The sequence below is a fragment of the Leucopleurus acutus genome (genome assembly GCF_964270905.1).
Source record: "Leucopleurus acutus genome assembly, chromosome: 9".
NCBI lineage: Eukaryota > Metazoa > Chordata > Mammalia > Artiodactyla > Delphinidae > Leucopleurus > Leucopleurus acutus.
In genome coordinates this window covers 54,787,918-54,805,721 of record NC_139144.1, presented here as the reverse complement: position 1 = coordinate 54,805,721, position 17,804 = coordinate 54,787,918, and the positions used below count along the sequence as shown (strand labels likewise).

General features: G+C 38.4%; 1 protein-coding gene across 1 annotated transcript; it reads left to right on the top strand.

The window, feature by feature from the left end:
• The first annotated feature begins 6,802 nt into the window (after window positions 1-6,802).
• CLDN12 (claudin 12) lies at window positions 6,803-17,375 on the top strand. Its single transcript, XM_082846139.1, has 3 exons — window positions 6,803-6,882; window positions 8,567-8,653; window positions 14,111-17,375. Exon 3 carries the CDS (start codon window positions 14,144-14,146, stop codon window positions 14,876-14,878), a length of 735 nt encoding a protein of 244 aa, XP_082702265.1. The 5' UTR covers window positions 6,803-6,882; window positions 8,567-8,653; window positions 14,111-14,143; the 3' UTR covers window positions 14,879-17,375.
• Window positions 17,376-17,804: the final 429 nt, after the last annotated feature.

Here is a 17,804-nt window from a genome sequence, read left to right as displayed (position 1 = left end):
GTAAGACTGAGGAAAGCATTTGGAATTTGAACATCTTTACTGATCATAGTGACCATGTTTCATATTGGGTATGTTTTACATTTATAACTTGAGTGTCATTTTTCTCTTTTTCACTTCTATTATTTCCTAAGTATGAACAAGTAGCAGTGTGATGACAGTTTGATCAGGTGAATTTCTGAAGTTCTGACACCATAATCTTATATTTTGCTGTGGCAAAGGATAGTAGATGTGTGTTGAGGACTAAGAGGAATTGTAGCTTATTTGTTGTGTCTGTATTGCCCAGGTTACTACTCTACAACTAACTGAAACATTTTATGTAACTCACTAAAATGTTCCATTATTTGTATTTTCTTCTTACCAAAAGTGTACTCTATGTACCTTTTTCTGATAGTTGATTTTTATTCTAAATGAAAGAAGAAAATCTGAATTCCTTTTTTATTTTATAAAAAATAAATTTTAAACACTTAAAGATTTATTTTGAAATAAATATTTTAACTGCCATTTATTTTGTCCTTAATACTTTTTTGTTAAAAAGTATTGTTGTAGTACTGAATCCTTAATTGTATCCTTAATTGTTATAGTACTGAATGGCCAGGATATCAATACACTGTGTTTAACAAATTTTTACCAAGTCCCAGTCATTCTTGCAGAGCTTGCTATTTCAGAGTCATTTATCATCATAAATTACAAATTTATGCTACCAGACACTGTCAAGTATCCAACTGTGAGGTTGGATCTGTGCTCTGAAGATTTCACCTATGAAAAAAAAAATTTCAGAAACCTATTGTTCTTTTTGTAATATATATCCATAATATTTATCATAGCGAAATGACCTTTTTGTAAAATAAATGTTTTCTTTTAAGTGGTAAACATGTATTATATAATCAAGGGGGAAAATCTGCTTTCATAATGGGTAAAATTAGGTCAAGGGTATTTTATTTCAGGATTTATCCAGTTAGTTTTCCTGTAAAGTTATGTTTTCTTTTAGCTCAGTGTTCATTTGCTTTGTGAGGATAGAGGTCAGAGAAAGTTAATGAAAGCTACAGATTTGTTTTTCTTGCTAAAAGTACACAAAGATGTGATGTATTTTCCAAGTAGTTTCACAGGGTTTTTGCAAAGTTCAGATAAAATATTCAGTTAACAAAGTTAAGTTCCATCAAGAAATTTGTAATACCATTAAGGTACATTAAAAATAATGTTTCAGGGTTTCCCTGGTGGCGCAGTGGTTGAGAGTCCGCCTGCCTATGCAGAGGACACGGGTTCGTGCCCTGGTCCGGGAAGATCCCACATGCTGCGGAGCGGCTGGGCCCGTGAGCCATGGCCACTGAGCCTGCGCATCCGGAGCCTGTGCTCCGCAACGGGAGAGGCCACAACAGTGACAGGCCCGCGTACCGCCAAAAAAAAAAAAAAAAAGTTTCAAAGCAACAGCATAGAAGTATACTTACAAGTTATAGCTTAAAAAACAAAATGAAAATGAGGAATAATATAAATTGGTAAACTTTATACAAAAGACAATTTCAAAAATATGGCAACTTTTTTTTGAAGTCCAAATTGTTAAGTTGGATGGTAGGTACATGAGTGTTTTGGGGGTTTTTTTAAACTTTTTGTGATCTAAAATATTTTATAATTACAAAAAAGTATTTGCCTTACAAAAGTTTATATACCTTGGGAATTAAGAGGTAAACATAGTTGATAAATATTGGCAGACAACATGCTACAATCTTTACTGCAGAGTTTAATAATGAAAAATATCTATTTTTTTTTCTTAAAGAGATATTTCAGGGAAGTGTTCTATTTATTTCCTGTTTTGTAATTGGAGGTAGCAAGTACAGGGAAAGTATCAGAGGACTCTTTTTAGCTTTTTAGCTTGAGTGTCACAAGTCAGCTGAAGGAAAAGCAAAATCAAATACGTAATAGAAATGAGAAAAGGAGAAAGAAAAGTATGTATGTTAGAAAGTTGGAGTATTTCCTTGTGGATAACTTAGGAGTAGAAGATGGGCTCATTGCCTCAGTTGGATGAGAAGCCAGCGGCAATTTCAACTACCTTTTCTGACTATAACCACTAATTTTAGGGTGTCCTAATTTAAAAAAATTTTTTTCTGTTTCTCATTGTAAGACAGTTGCTTAATTAATAGTTGTTGGGTATTTGGAAGACTTCAAAGGAAGTAATCTCCTTTGTGTATATTATTAATGTGTTCATAATAGAAATGAAATCTTTTGGGGTACCCAGATACCAAGCTATGTGAAGCATAGGTGTTACCTGAATCATGTCCTTTCCTTTGACATACTTGGAATTTGAAGAACAGGATATGCAATTTATATTACAGCTAATTCTGGAGCAAATATAGCAAGGCAGTTTTTTCCTATTTATTTTGTAAACTCTGAGTGCATTGAAAGTTGAAAGCAAAGGACAAGAGCTTCCTTTGTTCATGGTACATATTTCAATATATTTTTCTGAAATTGTCAGTATCTTCTGACCAGTGCCTTCATTTTCTGATTTGTTGTCAAACATTGTTATTGGTATTATTTCTATATAAAAGGCTTTAGAAAGGCCATGGTGTAATATTCTTATATTAAGAAAAAGGATATGATTATAAAGCTAAAACATACCTTCAGTTTTATTTGTTTATGGTGTGCTACAAATTGAGGGAGATTGAAAATATCTTAAATCAAGAGCAGACATTGAGTAAAAGCTTATGGCTTTGGATGGATTTGAAGCATGATTAAATGATAGAGTAAATAAAAGCCCCTGGTCAACCAAATCCTAATGGAGGGAAATAAGAGTACTGCATAATAATTGAGCCTCAGCTTCAAAAACAAATCTTTCTGTGAACTGGTACTACTCCCAGGGTCAAGAGAAATAGTAAGAACAATACTGAGCACACATGGCCTTTCCTATAAAAATATGAACCAGAAAACTCACAAAAGAACCATTAATGTCATAATCCCAAATTTGTAACACTTTCATCAAATGTTTAACATACAGGTTTCTCATTAAAAATGGGGTATGTGGGCTTCCCATAAAGCAGAAACTAACACACCATTGTAAAGCAATTATACTCCAATAAAGATGTTAAAAAAAAATCCATACAAAAAATAGTGGTGGTGGGAGGAGGGGCAATAGGCATGTTAAAAGACAAAAGATTTAAAACACCTGCAAGCGATTCCAGGAAAAAGCCTTCAGTTATTGTACTTTAAGCCAATTCTGTTGTACAGTCCCGTCCCGTTCTGGCTCCCTCCCCTCTTCACTAGTAACTTTATTAAAGATCAGGAACAAGTGCTGTCGTCCTAGCTATGTTATAGTAGACGACACATTCCTAACAGTTTTTTTTTTCAAGCAAGGGGGAGCTCATTCTGTGTGCTGCAGCACGAGGAACCGAAAACAAGAAACAGGTGCCCTTGCTCGCTCGCCTAACAGTTTTTAAAGTGACATCTCACTGCTTGATTTATCCAGAACCTTCTTCCCTTATTTCCTGTATTAGCTTGCTAAGGCTGCCATAACAAAGTACCACAAACTGAGGACTTAAACAGCAGAAATCTTCTGTCTCTTCCAGTTCTAGAAGCTGGAAGTTGGAGATAAAGGTGCCAACAGGGTTAATTCCTTCAGAGAGCTGTGGAGAGAGAATCTTCCATGCCATTCACCTAGCATGTAGTGGTTAGCCGGCAATCTTTGGCATTCCTTGGCCTATAGAAGCATCACCCCAATTTCTGCCTTCATCTTTGCATGGCATTCTGTGTGTGAGGTTGTCTTCAGATTTCCCCTCTTCCTAAGGAAACCAGTCATATTGGATTAAGGCTAATACTAAGGACCTCTTTTTAACTTGATTACCTCTGTAAAGACCCTATCTCCAAATAACGTTATATCCTGATGTATGCTGAGGGAGTTAAGACCTCAGTAGATGAATTTTTGAGGGACATATTCAACCCACAATGCTTCCCTTCTTTTCTTTCTACACTTCCCAACTAATAGTATAAATTTACTTCCCAACTATACTTGCCAACTTCCCAATTATAATGTTATCTATTACTTTTATTTGACAGTCTCGTCTAAAAACAAGTTTATGGGTTTTTTCATTAACCTAAGTTTGCTGAATTTCAGTCATGGAGTTGGAGAACTATGGTGAGATATGACTAACATGGAAAAGGAACAGTGTGTGCAAGTTAATTTACAATTTGAGGTTGAACTGTGTAGTTTAGTGAAGATACAAATATTCAGAGCAGCGGGGAGGTAGGTAGGATTTGAGTGAGCAAAGAGGATAGTATGAGGTCAAGTTCAGGAATAGCTTCAATGAGCAGTTAGATTTAAGTAAGATCTTAGAGGCAGAAATCCAAAAATAGGAAACTGTCCTGAGTCTGGAGAATTCTGAATAGTGACAGCCATCTTTTAGGAAGATCTACCACTTAACCACTTCTTGACTTTGGGCAAATTATTTAACCTTTCTGCATCTCAATTTCTTTGTCATTAATATGAGGTTATGGTAATTAAATGAAAAGTGCTTGGTATATATTCAGTGTTATCTATTATTTTTTAAATTGATAATATATGTAAGGAAACTGTTAAAATATCTTTATGTGAAGAAGTGAAAGCAGCTGGTGGACAGTGAATTAATCAGATAAACTAGAAGAAAGGTAGAAATGTTGATGTTTCCATATCCAAGGAAGAAAAGTTTAGGGAAAAAAGGTGGTCTGAATTGTGTAATGTGGACCTGAAGCCGGTGGAAGAGAATTAGGACCAAAAAGAAGCCTTTGAATTCAAGCAGAAAGAGGTTATTAGTGACTATAGTAGGCAGAATAATAGTCCCCTAAAGATGTCCTCCTTCTCCTCTCTGGAATCTGAAAATGCTCTGTTACAGAATTAAGGTGCAAGTCAGATGACCATAAAATAGAAAAATTATCCTGGGTAGTCCAGATGGGTCAATTTTAATCACAAGGGTTCTTAAAAGCTACAAGAGGGAGGCAGAAGAATGTAGGGTGAAATGATTTAGATGTTGAAAGACTCAACCAGTATTGCTGGGTTTGAAGATGGAAGGGGGCCACAAGCTAAGGAATGAAGGTGTCCTCAGGAACTGGAGAAGTAGAAGGAAAAGGAGATTTCCCTGGAACTTCCAGAAAAAAACACAGCTCTTGCTTCCAGAAAAAAACACAGCTGATACCTTGATTCTAGCCCAGGGAGACCCTGTCAGATTTCTGACCTCCAGAACTGTAAGATAATAAATTTGTGGTGTTTTATAAGCCACTGAGTTTGTGGTAATTTGTTGAAGCAGCAATAGGAAACTAATAGAATAAATGAGAATCTTCGTAGAATTTTGGAGATGAACGGTATATTGCAGTGAACTTGGAAGCCAGGATTGTTAATTGCTCAAAGTCTTACCTAAAGTACTTCTGAGAATGATATTCCAACATTCTAGTCCCACTAGGGCATGTAAGTATTTCACTTCATCTTTTCCATACCAAAGGCAGGCTAAACATAGACCTGAACTTGATCAATAAGTCTAAAAATAGGGTTGTCTTCCCTTCCTTTTATAGCTTTAAAAAAACATATTATCAACTACATATACATCTCAGCTAAAGTCTGCTAACAAGGTAGTCATCAATGACTGGGAAATAAATTATAAAATGATTTTGTATGCAGTTATTTGATTCAATTCAGTTTTATAGATTAGAGAACTGAAGTTCAGAGCAAAGAATCCTGTGTCATATCATCATCCATCTGCTATTGCCAGAGCTGGCCTGGGGCCCAGAGCCTTTTTGTACCCAGAGATCCTTTTACCATCCAATGCTGTCCCTCTTTCTCATTGTTACATCTCTAGGTCTGGCTTTGGGATCGGATTGCTTCTGGCCTTAAATCACCTTACATCCTCTGAAGCAGTATGGAAGATGAGAAAGTGGTAGCAGTGCAGAGATAGTAGCCTTTTTCATTACTAACACATAGTCCCGTTAGTAGAGCAACACAAAAATGTCAAATGGAAATAGCAAATATGTAAAGTCCTTATTGTGTGTTAGACACGTATACTGTCTATGTATAGTAACTCATTTAATCCTCACCATCGTTTCTGATATAAATACATTATTATTACGGATGAGATCCTGAGCTACAAAGAGGTTATTTAACTTGCCCAAGGTCATACAGCGGCAGAGTGGGATAGGGATGGATGCCATCCTTTACTTTCATTTAAAACTATGATGCTTTCTCTCAAAGTTTTTATTTTGAAAATGTTCAAAGGTACAGAGAACTTGAATAGTACAATGAACACCCGTATACTTACTCTCTCTAGATTTAACGATTATCAATATTTACCACATTTACTTTATCTCCATTTATGTGTATGTGTGATCATGACACTTAAGCATCTGCCCAGGGCAAGGCCACCTCCAAATATGCCTCAATGGCATATTGATTGTTTTGAGTTAAAGTTACTTGAGAAACAGCAGGTGGAAAAAAAAATGATATAAAAACAAAAAAACACTCTGACCCTCCCTCCCCCTTTCCCACTGAAAGTGGTAAATAAATCATTTAGTGGGAAATATTTACTTGGGGACCCAACTCAAAACTATTTTTAGTTTTGTTTCCTTTAACTGTTTTTTAGACCTGTAACACAAATCTGGACGGAACTGAAGGTGCTAGAGGAATGGTGGAGGTGGGAAGCGGAGCAGAGGGCGGAAGGTGGTCCCAGGATATTGCCTGGGACTGCCGGCCCAGTGGATTTTGGGAATTGTAGTCTCCCAGTCATCCAGGACATGCTGGTTTAGGGAACCTGACTACGAGTCCCAGAAGCCTCCGGTGTGGCTCACTGGGAACGCACTTCCTGGGACGCGGAGAGATAGACGCTCCAAGAGCTTCCTCAGTGTGGGCCAGTAAAGTGCTCTGGATGTGAGAAACGGGTAGGTCTGGTCAAGAATGTTCCAATTTCTGGGTCTTTTGCATAAGTAGCTGAGGATTTTGTGTAAGGTTGCTTAAACGACGGGAGTCATTTAGCCTTGAAAAATGCTGACCACATTTGCGGACGTGAACACTGAGTGAGGAGGTATTTGGTAGAGCTCTAAAAAATTATTTTGGACCCAGGAGTATGAAAATGTCTAGGTGTCTGGTCGGGGTAGCCAGGGGCTTGGGGCTTGCCTGGCCGGGTGTGCGGTGTGGAGCTGCAGGTTGCTATTTTTGAATCAGCAGCTCATACTGGTTGTGTAATGATGACCTGTTCACTGTTCAACCCACTCTGTTGCAGAGATGGGTTTTTCTGAGAGCGTTCATTGTCACTGTTGCGGTCTCTTTCCATTGGTTCTAACCTGGAAAGCTCTTTTTTTTCCTCTCTCTTTTTTTCTGCTCGCTCTGGTGCTTCTGAGGACACAGCTCAAAGGGAGTGAGAGGAGGGTGTGGGGGAGGGGAGGCTTCTCTGGAAACTTGATTTGCTTTCCTCTGAAGCCCAAGTTCTGTGTTACAGGCTTTGCAAGAGGCTAGTCATGACATTAGAAAGCCAGACTTGGTGACCCCACTTAAAAATGATTGCTCAGAGATCCTGTTGTGTGTTTTCTATTGTAAAAATGATTTCACTTAACTTTGGATTGAGCAGTTGTGCTTGAAACCAACCCAGACATACATCTGGAAAAGAGAAGAACAAAAACAAAAGCAAAAAAACCCCCTGATTGAAATCACTTCTGTGCAGACTGATGGGAACATCATTCTACTTAATGAGCGTAGTAGGGCTAGTGATACAGCCTTAACCCAGGAAGTTTTCAGGTGTTTACAAGTTTTCCTTCTCATCCTACTATTTGAGGTAAATAGTATTTGAAGATGAAGTTGTTGATGCTTAAGAAAGATATATGGAAACGTTTAAATGGTGGGTTGAGCTATTGGTGGAGCTATAAACTCAAAAAAACATTCTAGATGCAAATCTTAGTAGGCACAGTGCGAATCAGCTTGGACTAGTTTTGTTGTCAGTATCCTTTTTAAAGGTATTAAAGGAACATCATGGGGGCTTCCCTGGTGGCGCAGTGGTTGAGAGTCTGACTGCCGATGCAGGGGACACGAGTTCGTGCCCCGGTCCGGGAAGATCCCACATGCCGCGGAGCAGCTGGGCCCGTGAGCCATGGCCGCTGAGCCTGCGCCTCCGGAGCCTGTGCTCCGCAACGGGAGAGGCCACAACAGTGAGAGGCCCACGTACCGCAAAAAAAAAAAAAACATCATGAATGTCTTTTATGCCAAGACAACTAATCACACAGTGTTTCATTGGCCCTGCATTCTTTCACTATAGTCATGAAAGGATCTAAAAAATTCATTAAATATTGATCATCTATTTCCAGGATAGTAAAGTGACTTTTATCCTTATTTTTCCTATCTTCTCGAATCACAAAATGAGGGTTAATTTTTTCTTCTGTATCTCACATATAGATATTGTGTGAATTTAAGAATAAACTGCCTTTTTTTTTTAACTCATTGACCACCTTTTTTGGTTTAAGATTTCATTGATTTCAGATGATTGCTAATTATTTCTCCTAATGCTCTGTGAATTCAAATTGAGTTTTTAAACTAGTACCATTTTAATCTGAAGTACTTTTCCTATTTCTTTAGGTCCAGATCATCTGTGCTGTGTGTTCAGATGTGCATATATTTCTTCTAAGTTGATTAAAGTTTTAGAACTATCAAGTACCTCAAAGAGTAAGTACATTCCTTGATTATATCTCTTCCTTTTGCTACCATATATCAGATGACACTTTTTTCTCTTGTTTAACAAAATAAAGTTATAGGACAGACCTCCATTGCAAGTGCTATGTTGATGATCTACAGTTTCTAAGAAAACCCAAATTACGGTAGAATTACGGTAGAAGGGACTGCTAGTGTTACTACCAAGGATTAATGTAGCTGCTATCACAGATGTATTCTTACGTAGCTATTCCTTAGAATTGTTCCTGAAACAATACAATAATGGATCTGGGGCTTCCCTGGTGGCGCAGTGGTTGAGAGTCCGCCTGCCCATGCAGGGGACACGGGTTCGTGCCCCGGTCCGGGAAGATCCCACATGCCGCAGAGCGGCTGGGCCCGTGAGCCATGGCCGCTGAGCCTGCGCGTCCGGAGCCTGTGCTCCACAACGGGAGAGGCCACAACAGTGAGAGGCCCGCGTACCAAAAAAAAAAATAATAGTGGATCTGGTAATTCTTTAAGCTCTTAGCCACTATTCCTGCTCCAAACTTCTTTGAACTCTATTCCAAACCACAGGAAAGATATTCTTTTGAAAATATTTTTATTTGAAATATCTTTGATAACCTTTAATTGTGTACAAAAATTTATCCGTCTACTTCTCTGCAAGTCATTGTGGAACAGTTAGATGACAAATGTGAAGTGGGTGTTTTGAACAGAGTTCTTGTCTGATTTGGTCAGTAACTACTCTCAAAGAGAATGCTCTCAGATAAACCTACCAATAATCATTACAGACTTAAATTCCTGACCCTATTCTGCTTTACAAAGGGCTTTACTATTTATGATCTCACAGCTACCTTGAGGGACATATGAGAAATTTAAGATGCAGAGGACATAGGTGACTTTCCCAGTTTGCAAATAGTAGTTTATGACTGGCATACGAGTCTTGGGGTTGCCTGGGTTACAATACCAAGCTGCCTCCCAGATGGAAACAGCAAGCTGACACATCTGTATGTACAACCCAGCTCAAGACTGTCAGCCAGCTAGTGTTCATGGGTGCTCCTCAGATTGTTAAACTGTGTTCTTAGCCTTGCACATTTGCTGCAGTCGCTAATAAGGGGTTTTCATATGGCAAAAAGATGTTCTTTTCCTCATTGGGAGAAATATTTTAAAGAGAAAATAAAAATATAATAAATTGTTTAACTTTGATAAGCAAACATTAATTTGATATATGAACCAGTCTTAGTGGCAAGGGGCGAATCCCATATGTAACATACCTGTTAAGTTGAAAACATGAGAATCAACAGAGCCATAATTGATCGAATCTCTAACCACTGTGGAAGTTAACCAGTGTTGCCAAACTTAGATACGTGTTTCTACAAGCACAGACTGTATATAAATACCTGGGAATGGCCTCATCTTTCTTGGGAAGTTTCTGGGGGAAGAAAATGAACTTTATTTTTAAAAATGAGAGGCTTTGGCCAATAAAGAATGGAGAGCAGGGGCACATTCTAGAAGCAGTTTGAAGGCTTCAACACACAGAGTATGAATGAATGAAATGAGTGGAACTGATCCTAGAGCAAATTTTTAACTTTCTGTGTCCTGACCATACTCACATGGACCTTCCATTTGTTTGTTCATTCATTCAACAAATAATTGAGTGCCTTCTATGTGCCAGTGTTGGACACAGTGAAAAAAACAGAAGGCTCTCTGTCCTGAAATTTACAGTCTGGTGAGGAAGATAAACACTGAACAGGGAATATAAGTATAATCACTGCTACCAAGGAAAAAGTACGAAGGTGTAACTAGGGGTAGGCGGAAGGTGAAGGGTGCGGGAAGACAGAGGAGGTTTAGGGTCAGACTCCCTGGAAACCAGAAAGATGAGTTCGAGTTAGCTAAGCAAAGAATAGGATGGGATTAAGAAAGTTCTAGGAGGAAAAACAGCATGAGAAAAAGCCCTTAGCCAAATTGAAAAACAAAATTTGAGAAGTTAAAGGAAAAGCAGTGTGGCTGCATAGACTGTAACATGTAAGGTGGGAGAATGACACAATAAGGAGATTGAGAATCTGGCAGGAGCCAAATGGTGGGATTTAAAACTTTGGAAACTATGGGAAAGATTTAAAACTTTATTCTGAGGAAGCTATTCAATAGGAAGCTATTGAATGGTAAGAAATGTAGTGAAATGATCAGATTTGCATTTGAAAAAATTATACCAGATTCGAAATTAATTGGTATAGCTCTAAGAGTCAGCATTATCTTGCAGTTTTAAATCACTAAACATATTCCTTTTCCCAACTATCCCTATAAAATTGTTACTTCATCCCTCTAGTGAGATATGCTACTTACCATCAAATCATACATATGTGGAGTTAAGAGCAGGGTATAAAAAGTACAGCAGCCAAAGAAAGTTACAAAGAGCAAGGACATTAATTCCAGCACTGAGACTGAAATTTAGTTAAATAGAGGTTAATAGTATTTCCCTTCTGAGAAATGCCATGGAATACTTGCTGGACTGTTGGGCTTCCCTGGTGGCACAGTGGTTGAGAGTCCGCCTGTTGATGCAGGGGACACGGGTTTGTGCCCCGGTCTGGGAAGATCCCACGTGCCATGGAGCGGCTAGGCCCGTGAGCTGTGGCCGCTGAGCCTGCGCGTCTGGAGCCTGTGCTCCGTAACGGGAGAGGCCACAAGAGTGAGAGGCCCGCGTACCGCAAAAAAAAAAAAAATAAATAAAAAAAATAAAATAGGACTGTTCGTTAGTCTCTGGGATCTGAGCTAAGAATACTTCAGCAGACACAAGTTCAGGGGACTGATATAACACTTGTATTGATTTGATGCAGGATAAATTTGAACATACTTGATACTGAAATAGATATTGACTATTGACCCACCTCTGTTTATTAGTGTCATTTGATAGTCTGTAGGCTAAGAACTACAGAAATTATTTATCAATAACAAAGTCATTCATACTGATCTTGTTTCTCATTTCATTTGCGTTGTAGGAATTAGGGGTACAGGGCAGCTTGATTGAAGAAATCTCAATTACATTGATACTCCAAGTATTTGTCCCCTACCTCTGAAAGCAGGAAGGAATTGTGATTGGGTTAGGACTTTGTATGGGTTATGTGAAGGAGTTCTGAAGCTTTGAAAGAAACTGGGGGAACCTTTTTCCTTACGTCTTCACAACATTGATTAAATCTTCATTCTCTTTCATTGCTCAGTTTTTCTGTAACACTGAATGATACATTTTTATGAACAGGTATCTTATTGGGTCACTTTGCTTAATACCTAACAATAATCGCTTGATATGTAATAATTAGACATCTCTTTCATTATCAGCATTTTGAGTTCTTATAAAACAGCATATTTTTTCCCTCAGTCTGACTGTTAACACACTGGGGCAAGGTTCAGATCTTAATGGCCTCAGTGTCCCTCTAGGGCCTAACAGTGTTTTGCATGTGCTAGATAGTAAATACCTGTTGAATGAATGATTGCTTAGTAATGGCTACTTCCTTGTCCAGTTATACGTCATTAATAGCCTACCTTTGTGAGTTGCTGTGGCCTTGGGTCGGGGCCCAGTATTTATTTATTCACATATTCCTAAAATGACTCTTGTGCCAGGCACTGTGCAGGTTACTTACAGTATACTGGGGGGACAGGCAAATGAGCAGAAGCCAACAGGAAGCTGGATTCTAGAGACTGACAACAGTCGTGGCATTTTCCAGGGTAAACATCCTCAAACTTGCACCAGAGTTTCCATTGTTGGACTAAGGTGGTCGGTTGGTTGCTAAAATTAAGCATTTAAAATTTGCAGGAAAAAAATAAATTAGGACCATAATTCCTCTGTTTGAAGTATTTTCATCCATACATTTTCTTAAACAATTACTACTTTTGGTGATATTGACAGAAGACAACATGATAAACAAGAAGTAAACTAAGAACAGAGAGACTTAGAACTAGTTATGCTTAACTTGAGGACTTTAAAAAATGGTCACTTGTGCTTAAACTCTGATTTTTATATTGTACACTTATATATGTGTGTGTGTGTATAGGTATGTACACATACGTGTATGTTTTCTGCTAGTAAAATTATTCCTAGTTCATGTGATTGCATTAAATATATAGTAAATTAAAATAGTCTGTTCTGTTGTCTCATAGGAGGCATGATGGAAGGCAGAGAAAATACATTTGAGTGGTGTTTGGAGAGTGAGTTTCAAACTCTTGAATAAATAAAGCTGAATAATATACTGGTTTTTATAATTTGTCATATACAGAAAAAGAACACAGCCTTTTAATTTGAGATGAAAGCCCTGGCTACTTTTTTTCTTTTTCCTTATAATAGCATTAATAGAGATAGGTTGTCATTACTTCAGAAATCTCTGTGTTCATTTTATATGAGCAGTAATAGTAGACTAACCAATCATAGTATATTAGTATAATAACCAATAACCAATAGTTTAATAACCTGAAATGCATGCCCGTCATCTTGGACCAGTCAGGAAGTAGATGAGTAGAATAATTTCAGGGACCTTTTTTCTCTCTTTTTCGTTTGAGTAACTCATTGGAGAGGAGTCTGTTTATGTTTTGTGATTTTCTGGTATGCCTGGTATATAGGAATGAGATGTTTGCTTTTTTAAAATTTAACGTTTATTCAACAGATGTTCTTTGAACTGCTCCAGGATGCCAGGCACTGAGCTGATCACTGAGTGCTAAGAAGTAGTTAACGCTTGCATCACACTTATAAGGCGCCAGATGTAACTTTAAGCATTTGACATTATATTAACTCATTGAATACTTAGAAAACCCTGTGAGGTAGGCACAGTTACTTTTCCCATTTTACAGATGAGGCAAATGAGGCACACAAAAGTATTGTTGTTGACCCAAGGTGACTTTGGTCACTTGGCTAGTAAGTGAGTAATTGTGGATTGGAACCCAAGCAGTCTGGCTCAGAGTCTGCCTTCAACCACTCTGCTGCCCTGTAGTGCTTCTTTCCCTATGCCTTTGTCTTTTATGCTGGTCTCATTTTACATTTGCATGAGCATTTGAAGCCGAATTTGTGTTGTTTGTAGTTGACGGTTGATGAGTGCTTTGACCCTATATATTTGAGTGTCTGACACATCAAAGTGCTTGATACGTGGTTGTCGAATGAGTGATTTTGGACAACTGAGAGAATTCCTGATGCGACGTTAAGAGAATCTGAAATTCTTTTGGTTGTTCCTCTGATTCACTGTGTAGAAAAATACTCATGTGTGAAGACTTTAGTTGCTATATGACCCAGGCAGTAGTAAGCGATCGTGTGTGTGTGCAGCTGTGCTCTGAGGTCACATGCATGTGTGCTTATATACATTCATATTGTACATGGAGGGGAGACAAGGGACAGAATTTCCCTGTTTGCATTGATGTCATTGGTTGTGTTTCCAGTCAGCACCATGCTCTCCTATTGTCCCCTCATGATTTGTCCTCTTGTGTGTCACCCCCTAGTCTGACTGGCAGCACTGCACAAGCCTGCCTGCCATGGGCTGTCGGGATGTCCATGCAGCCACGGTCCTCTCCTTCCTGTGTGGAATCGCCTCGGTAGCAGGCCTCTTTGCGGGGACTCTGCTTCCCAACTGGAGAAAATTACGACTGATCACGTTCAACAGAAATGAGAAGAACCTGACTGTTTACACAGGCCTGTGGGTGAAGTGTGCCCGGTACGACGGGGGCAATGACTGCCTGATGTACGACACTACTTGGTACTCATCAGTTGACCAGCTGGACCTGCGGGTCCTCCAGTTTGCCCTGCCCCTCAGCATCCTGATTGCAATGGGGGCCCTGCTGCTCTGCCTGATTGGAATGTGTAACACCGCCTTCAGGTCCTCGGTGCCCAACATCAAACTGGCCAAGTGTCTGGTCAATAGTGCCGGCTGCCATCTGGTGGCCGGGCTGCTGTTTTTCCTGGCAGGAACTGTGAGCCTCTCCCCATCCATCTGGGTCATCTTTTATAACATCCATCTGAACAGGAAGTTCGAGCCAGTCTTTATGTTTGACTATGCAGTGTATGTCACTATTGCTAGTGCTGGGGGCTTGTTTACGACTTCCCTTCTACTGTTTATTTGGTACTGTGCATGCAAATCTTTGCCTTCTCCTTTCTGGCAACCGCTGTACTCCCATCCTCCCAGTATGCATACATATTCACAGCCCTATTCAGCACGCTCCCGCCTCTCTGCCATAGAAATCGACATTCCGGTAGTTTCACACAGCACCTAGTGGGGAAATAGTTGCTAAAGAAAACTGGTAGCCTCACATTTCCCTTGTTCAAGGAGCTATTTTGGACCTATATACATTTTCCTTTGATCACAGTCAGTGAAGCCAAATTAGTATGTCTTAGTAGGATGAAGTGCTGCTAGTTTTTATGAAAAGTACAATATTTAAATGTGAATCATTCCTTTTATCTTCTTATGCTAGAAGGATTTTTAACCTCCAGGTTGATATCTGATCAGTTATTTCGGTGGAAAGGACCTGTGTCTCAATTGAGGTGATTTGGAGCAACATAGTAAAAAATGATTGCTAAGAGAAGCTCTTATAAGCGATCCTTATGAGTATTTCAGAATGTGTTTTGTCCTTTTGCTGTAATACCTTAAATTGGGAAAAAAGGGCAATTTCAAAATAAAAATTTTTTTTCAGGTAAGGGTAATATTTTAACAGTAGCCAGTCTACCAGCTTAGGCTGTAACTTTTCTTACTTCTTTCTCGGGGCAAAATGTATTGAATAGAGTTTGGTATTTTGAAGATGACTTTCTTTTGTGAGTTCTTATCTTCTACCTCATGCCTGTGTTTAAAAATAAAATGTATTTTAAGTGATGTCAGAGAGAATAAACCTAACATTTAAAATATCTATTAGTATGGATAACATTTAACATAATTTTAAAAGTTAATAGTTCTATAAGTTGTATTATTAAAGTGTGCCATGCGATGGATTGGTGCTTCCTCTGAGGCAGAAAAACTTTTCCCCAGATATCATCCACCAAGTGGTACTCATGCCCACGTATAATCTCTTAGTGACTAAGAGAAAGAAATAAAGAGGCCCGAGTGGTTAGTTCTCCTTTAGACAATGGTAGGGGACAAGCATCTGTTCTTCAGTGACAACATCAGAGATTCATTCTGGTGACTGCCTTTTGGGTGATGGGTGAAGTGAGGCATGACTTCACCATGACTGCATTCACCCTTGATTCGGTTCCTGCCCCCATCACTGATTATTTCCTTGCGGATATATCTTTGCCCAACACTTTACTAGGTGCTATAGAGGATACATGCAAAGAATGAGATCTGGTCCCATCTACTAAGAAATTTCAATTTAATAGAGAAGATCAAACTGTTATCTGACAATTAGGGAACAGTCTGACTTCAGTGACAGCTGGTCTTCACTTCTCAATCGTTGATCTAGGAATATATTTCACCCAGAGACATGGCTTTCTGGCAGACAGGCTTATTGTACAATACCAGCAATATTTAGAACCCAGAAATTCAGTTTGTTAGATCCTTTAGAGCACCTACATTAGCCTAGACACTGTAATAACATGATATCAGATTCATAAGAATGGATGGGCAAAAGTGGTAAAGATTAAATTGTTCCCTTTTCACCTCTGAAAGTATGACGATGTATTAAAGAGGGAGGAATATTTAAAATCTCTCTTCTAATGGGGTAACATTTAGAGGAAACCATGTTAACGCCGAGATGAATGCTTAGAAATTCAGGGATATTGGGTGTTTACCCTTACGAATTTGAGCTGTTTATTTGATGTAATTTGCTACACATTAGTGCTATGTTCATGGGGATTTTGTTCTATTACCCATTACAAAATTCACAGACAGCTAGTTGCATGGCTAACAGATTATTGTGCCTCTTTTGCAAATCTGAGTATGCTTCTGGTACTTCTGTGGATGTAAATGGTACTTTTGTTTCTAATTACAAACACTAGTTTATGTATATAGCAAGTAAATACAGTTGTATAATTTTTAAATGCCATCAGTTGAAAGCACGCAAAACTATGGTTTTCTTAGCTATAGCTTCTGATTTCCTTCAGTTCTTTTAATTCTTCTCAGATATAGCTGAGTCTTGATCATTCCAAGACAGCGGCAGGTAGAATTTTGAGATTAATATTAATTTCCCCCTTTGCTAATTAATTTCTGTCCCCTCTCTCACTGAAGTTGTCCAAAAGTGTCAAGAGTTCCACCATTCTTTGTATAAACAATGTTAAAAGCAGACTCAGCCATTAATATTCTAGACAGTTTTTAGTCCATGGGATCATGTAGATAAAATGTTAAACTTTTCCTGTAAGAATCTTTCGGATTCTTTTCATAATCTGTAGCCTCTAATTAGTATTTATTATAGATTCACTTGGCAAAAGAAACAGTTGTTTCCCTTATTGTCGTTAATATTTCAGATTTGCTATCAGGAGCTATTCTTCAAAGCCATCAAAGGAAATCAAGTAGTTATCATTCTTTTTAATAACTTTTGAGCATTCATCAGTCTATCATTGTGATGCGGGATATCTTTTTTTGTTGTTACAAGTCTCTTAATGTTAAAGGCCTTTTACAGAAGTTTGGAAAACCTTAAATGTAGTATGATCCACCAGATCTGGTTTATCCAACCATGGGAGAAAACAAAACCCTGAGCTTACTTTACTTGTAAATAAATATACACTATAATAGATAATATGTTTGCTGTAAACTGCAATGTAAAACCTCGATAAAACTGCACTGTACTTGATGTTTATTAAAAGATGTATTTTTACAAGTTTCTGTTTCTATCCTCATTTTGTCAGTGCTTTAAGTTGAAGTATTTCGAGAAATGTTTCTCAAATATGTGCAAATTGAAAAAGACAGCACCACTTAAAGCCCTGTAGAATAGCAATTGGAACAGAATTGGAAAACTTGGCATTATTATCTCAGGAGCATCAGGACCCTTCATTTCTAAGAGTGGTCTTAGGAGTTTACTGGACTATTTCAACATTCCACAAAAAAAACACCAAATAAAGTCAAATGTGCCAGACTTGCCTCATCAATGGAGTGTTTCAGCGATCTGTGATCTTGGAGATTGGGATTTCTCAGATGGTTAAGTGGCAGATCTTTCCTTATTCTTCAGAACCTGAGGTTAACAGGAAAAGCAGTCCTAACAGGTAAGTCACCTCAGA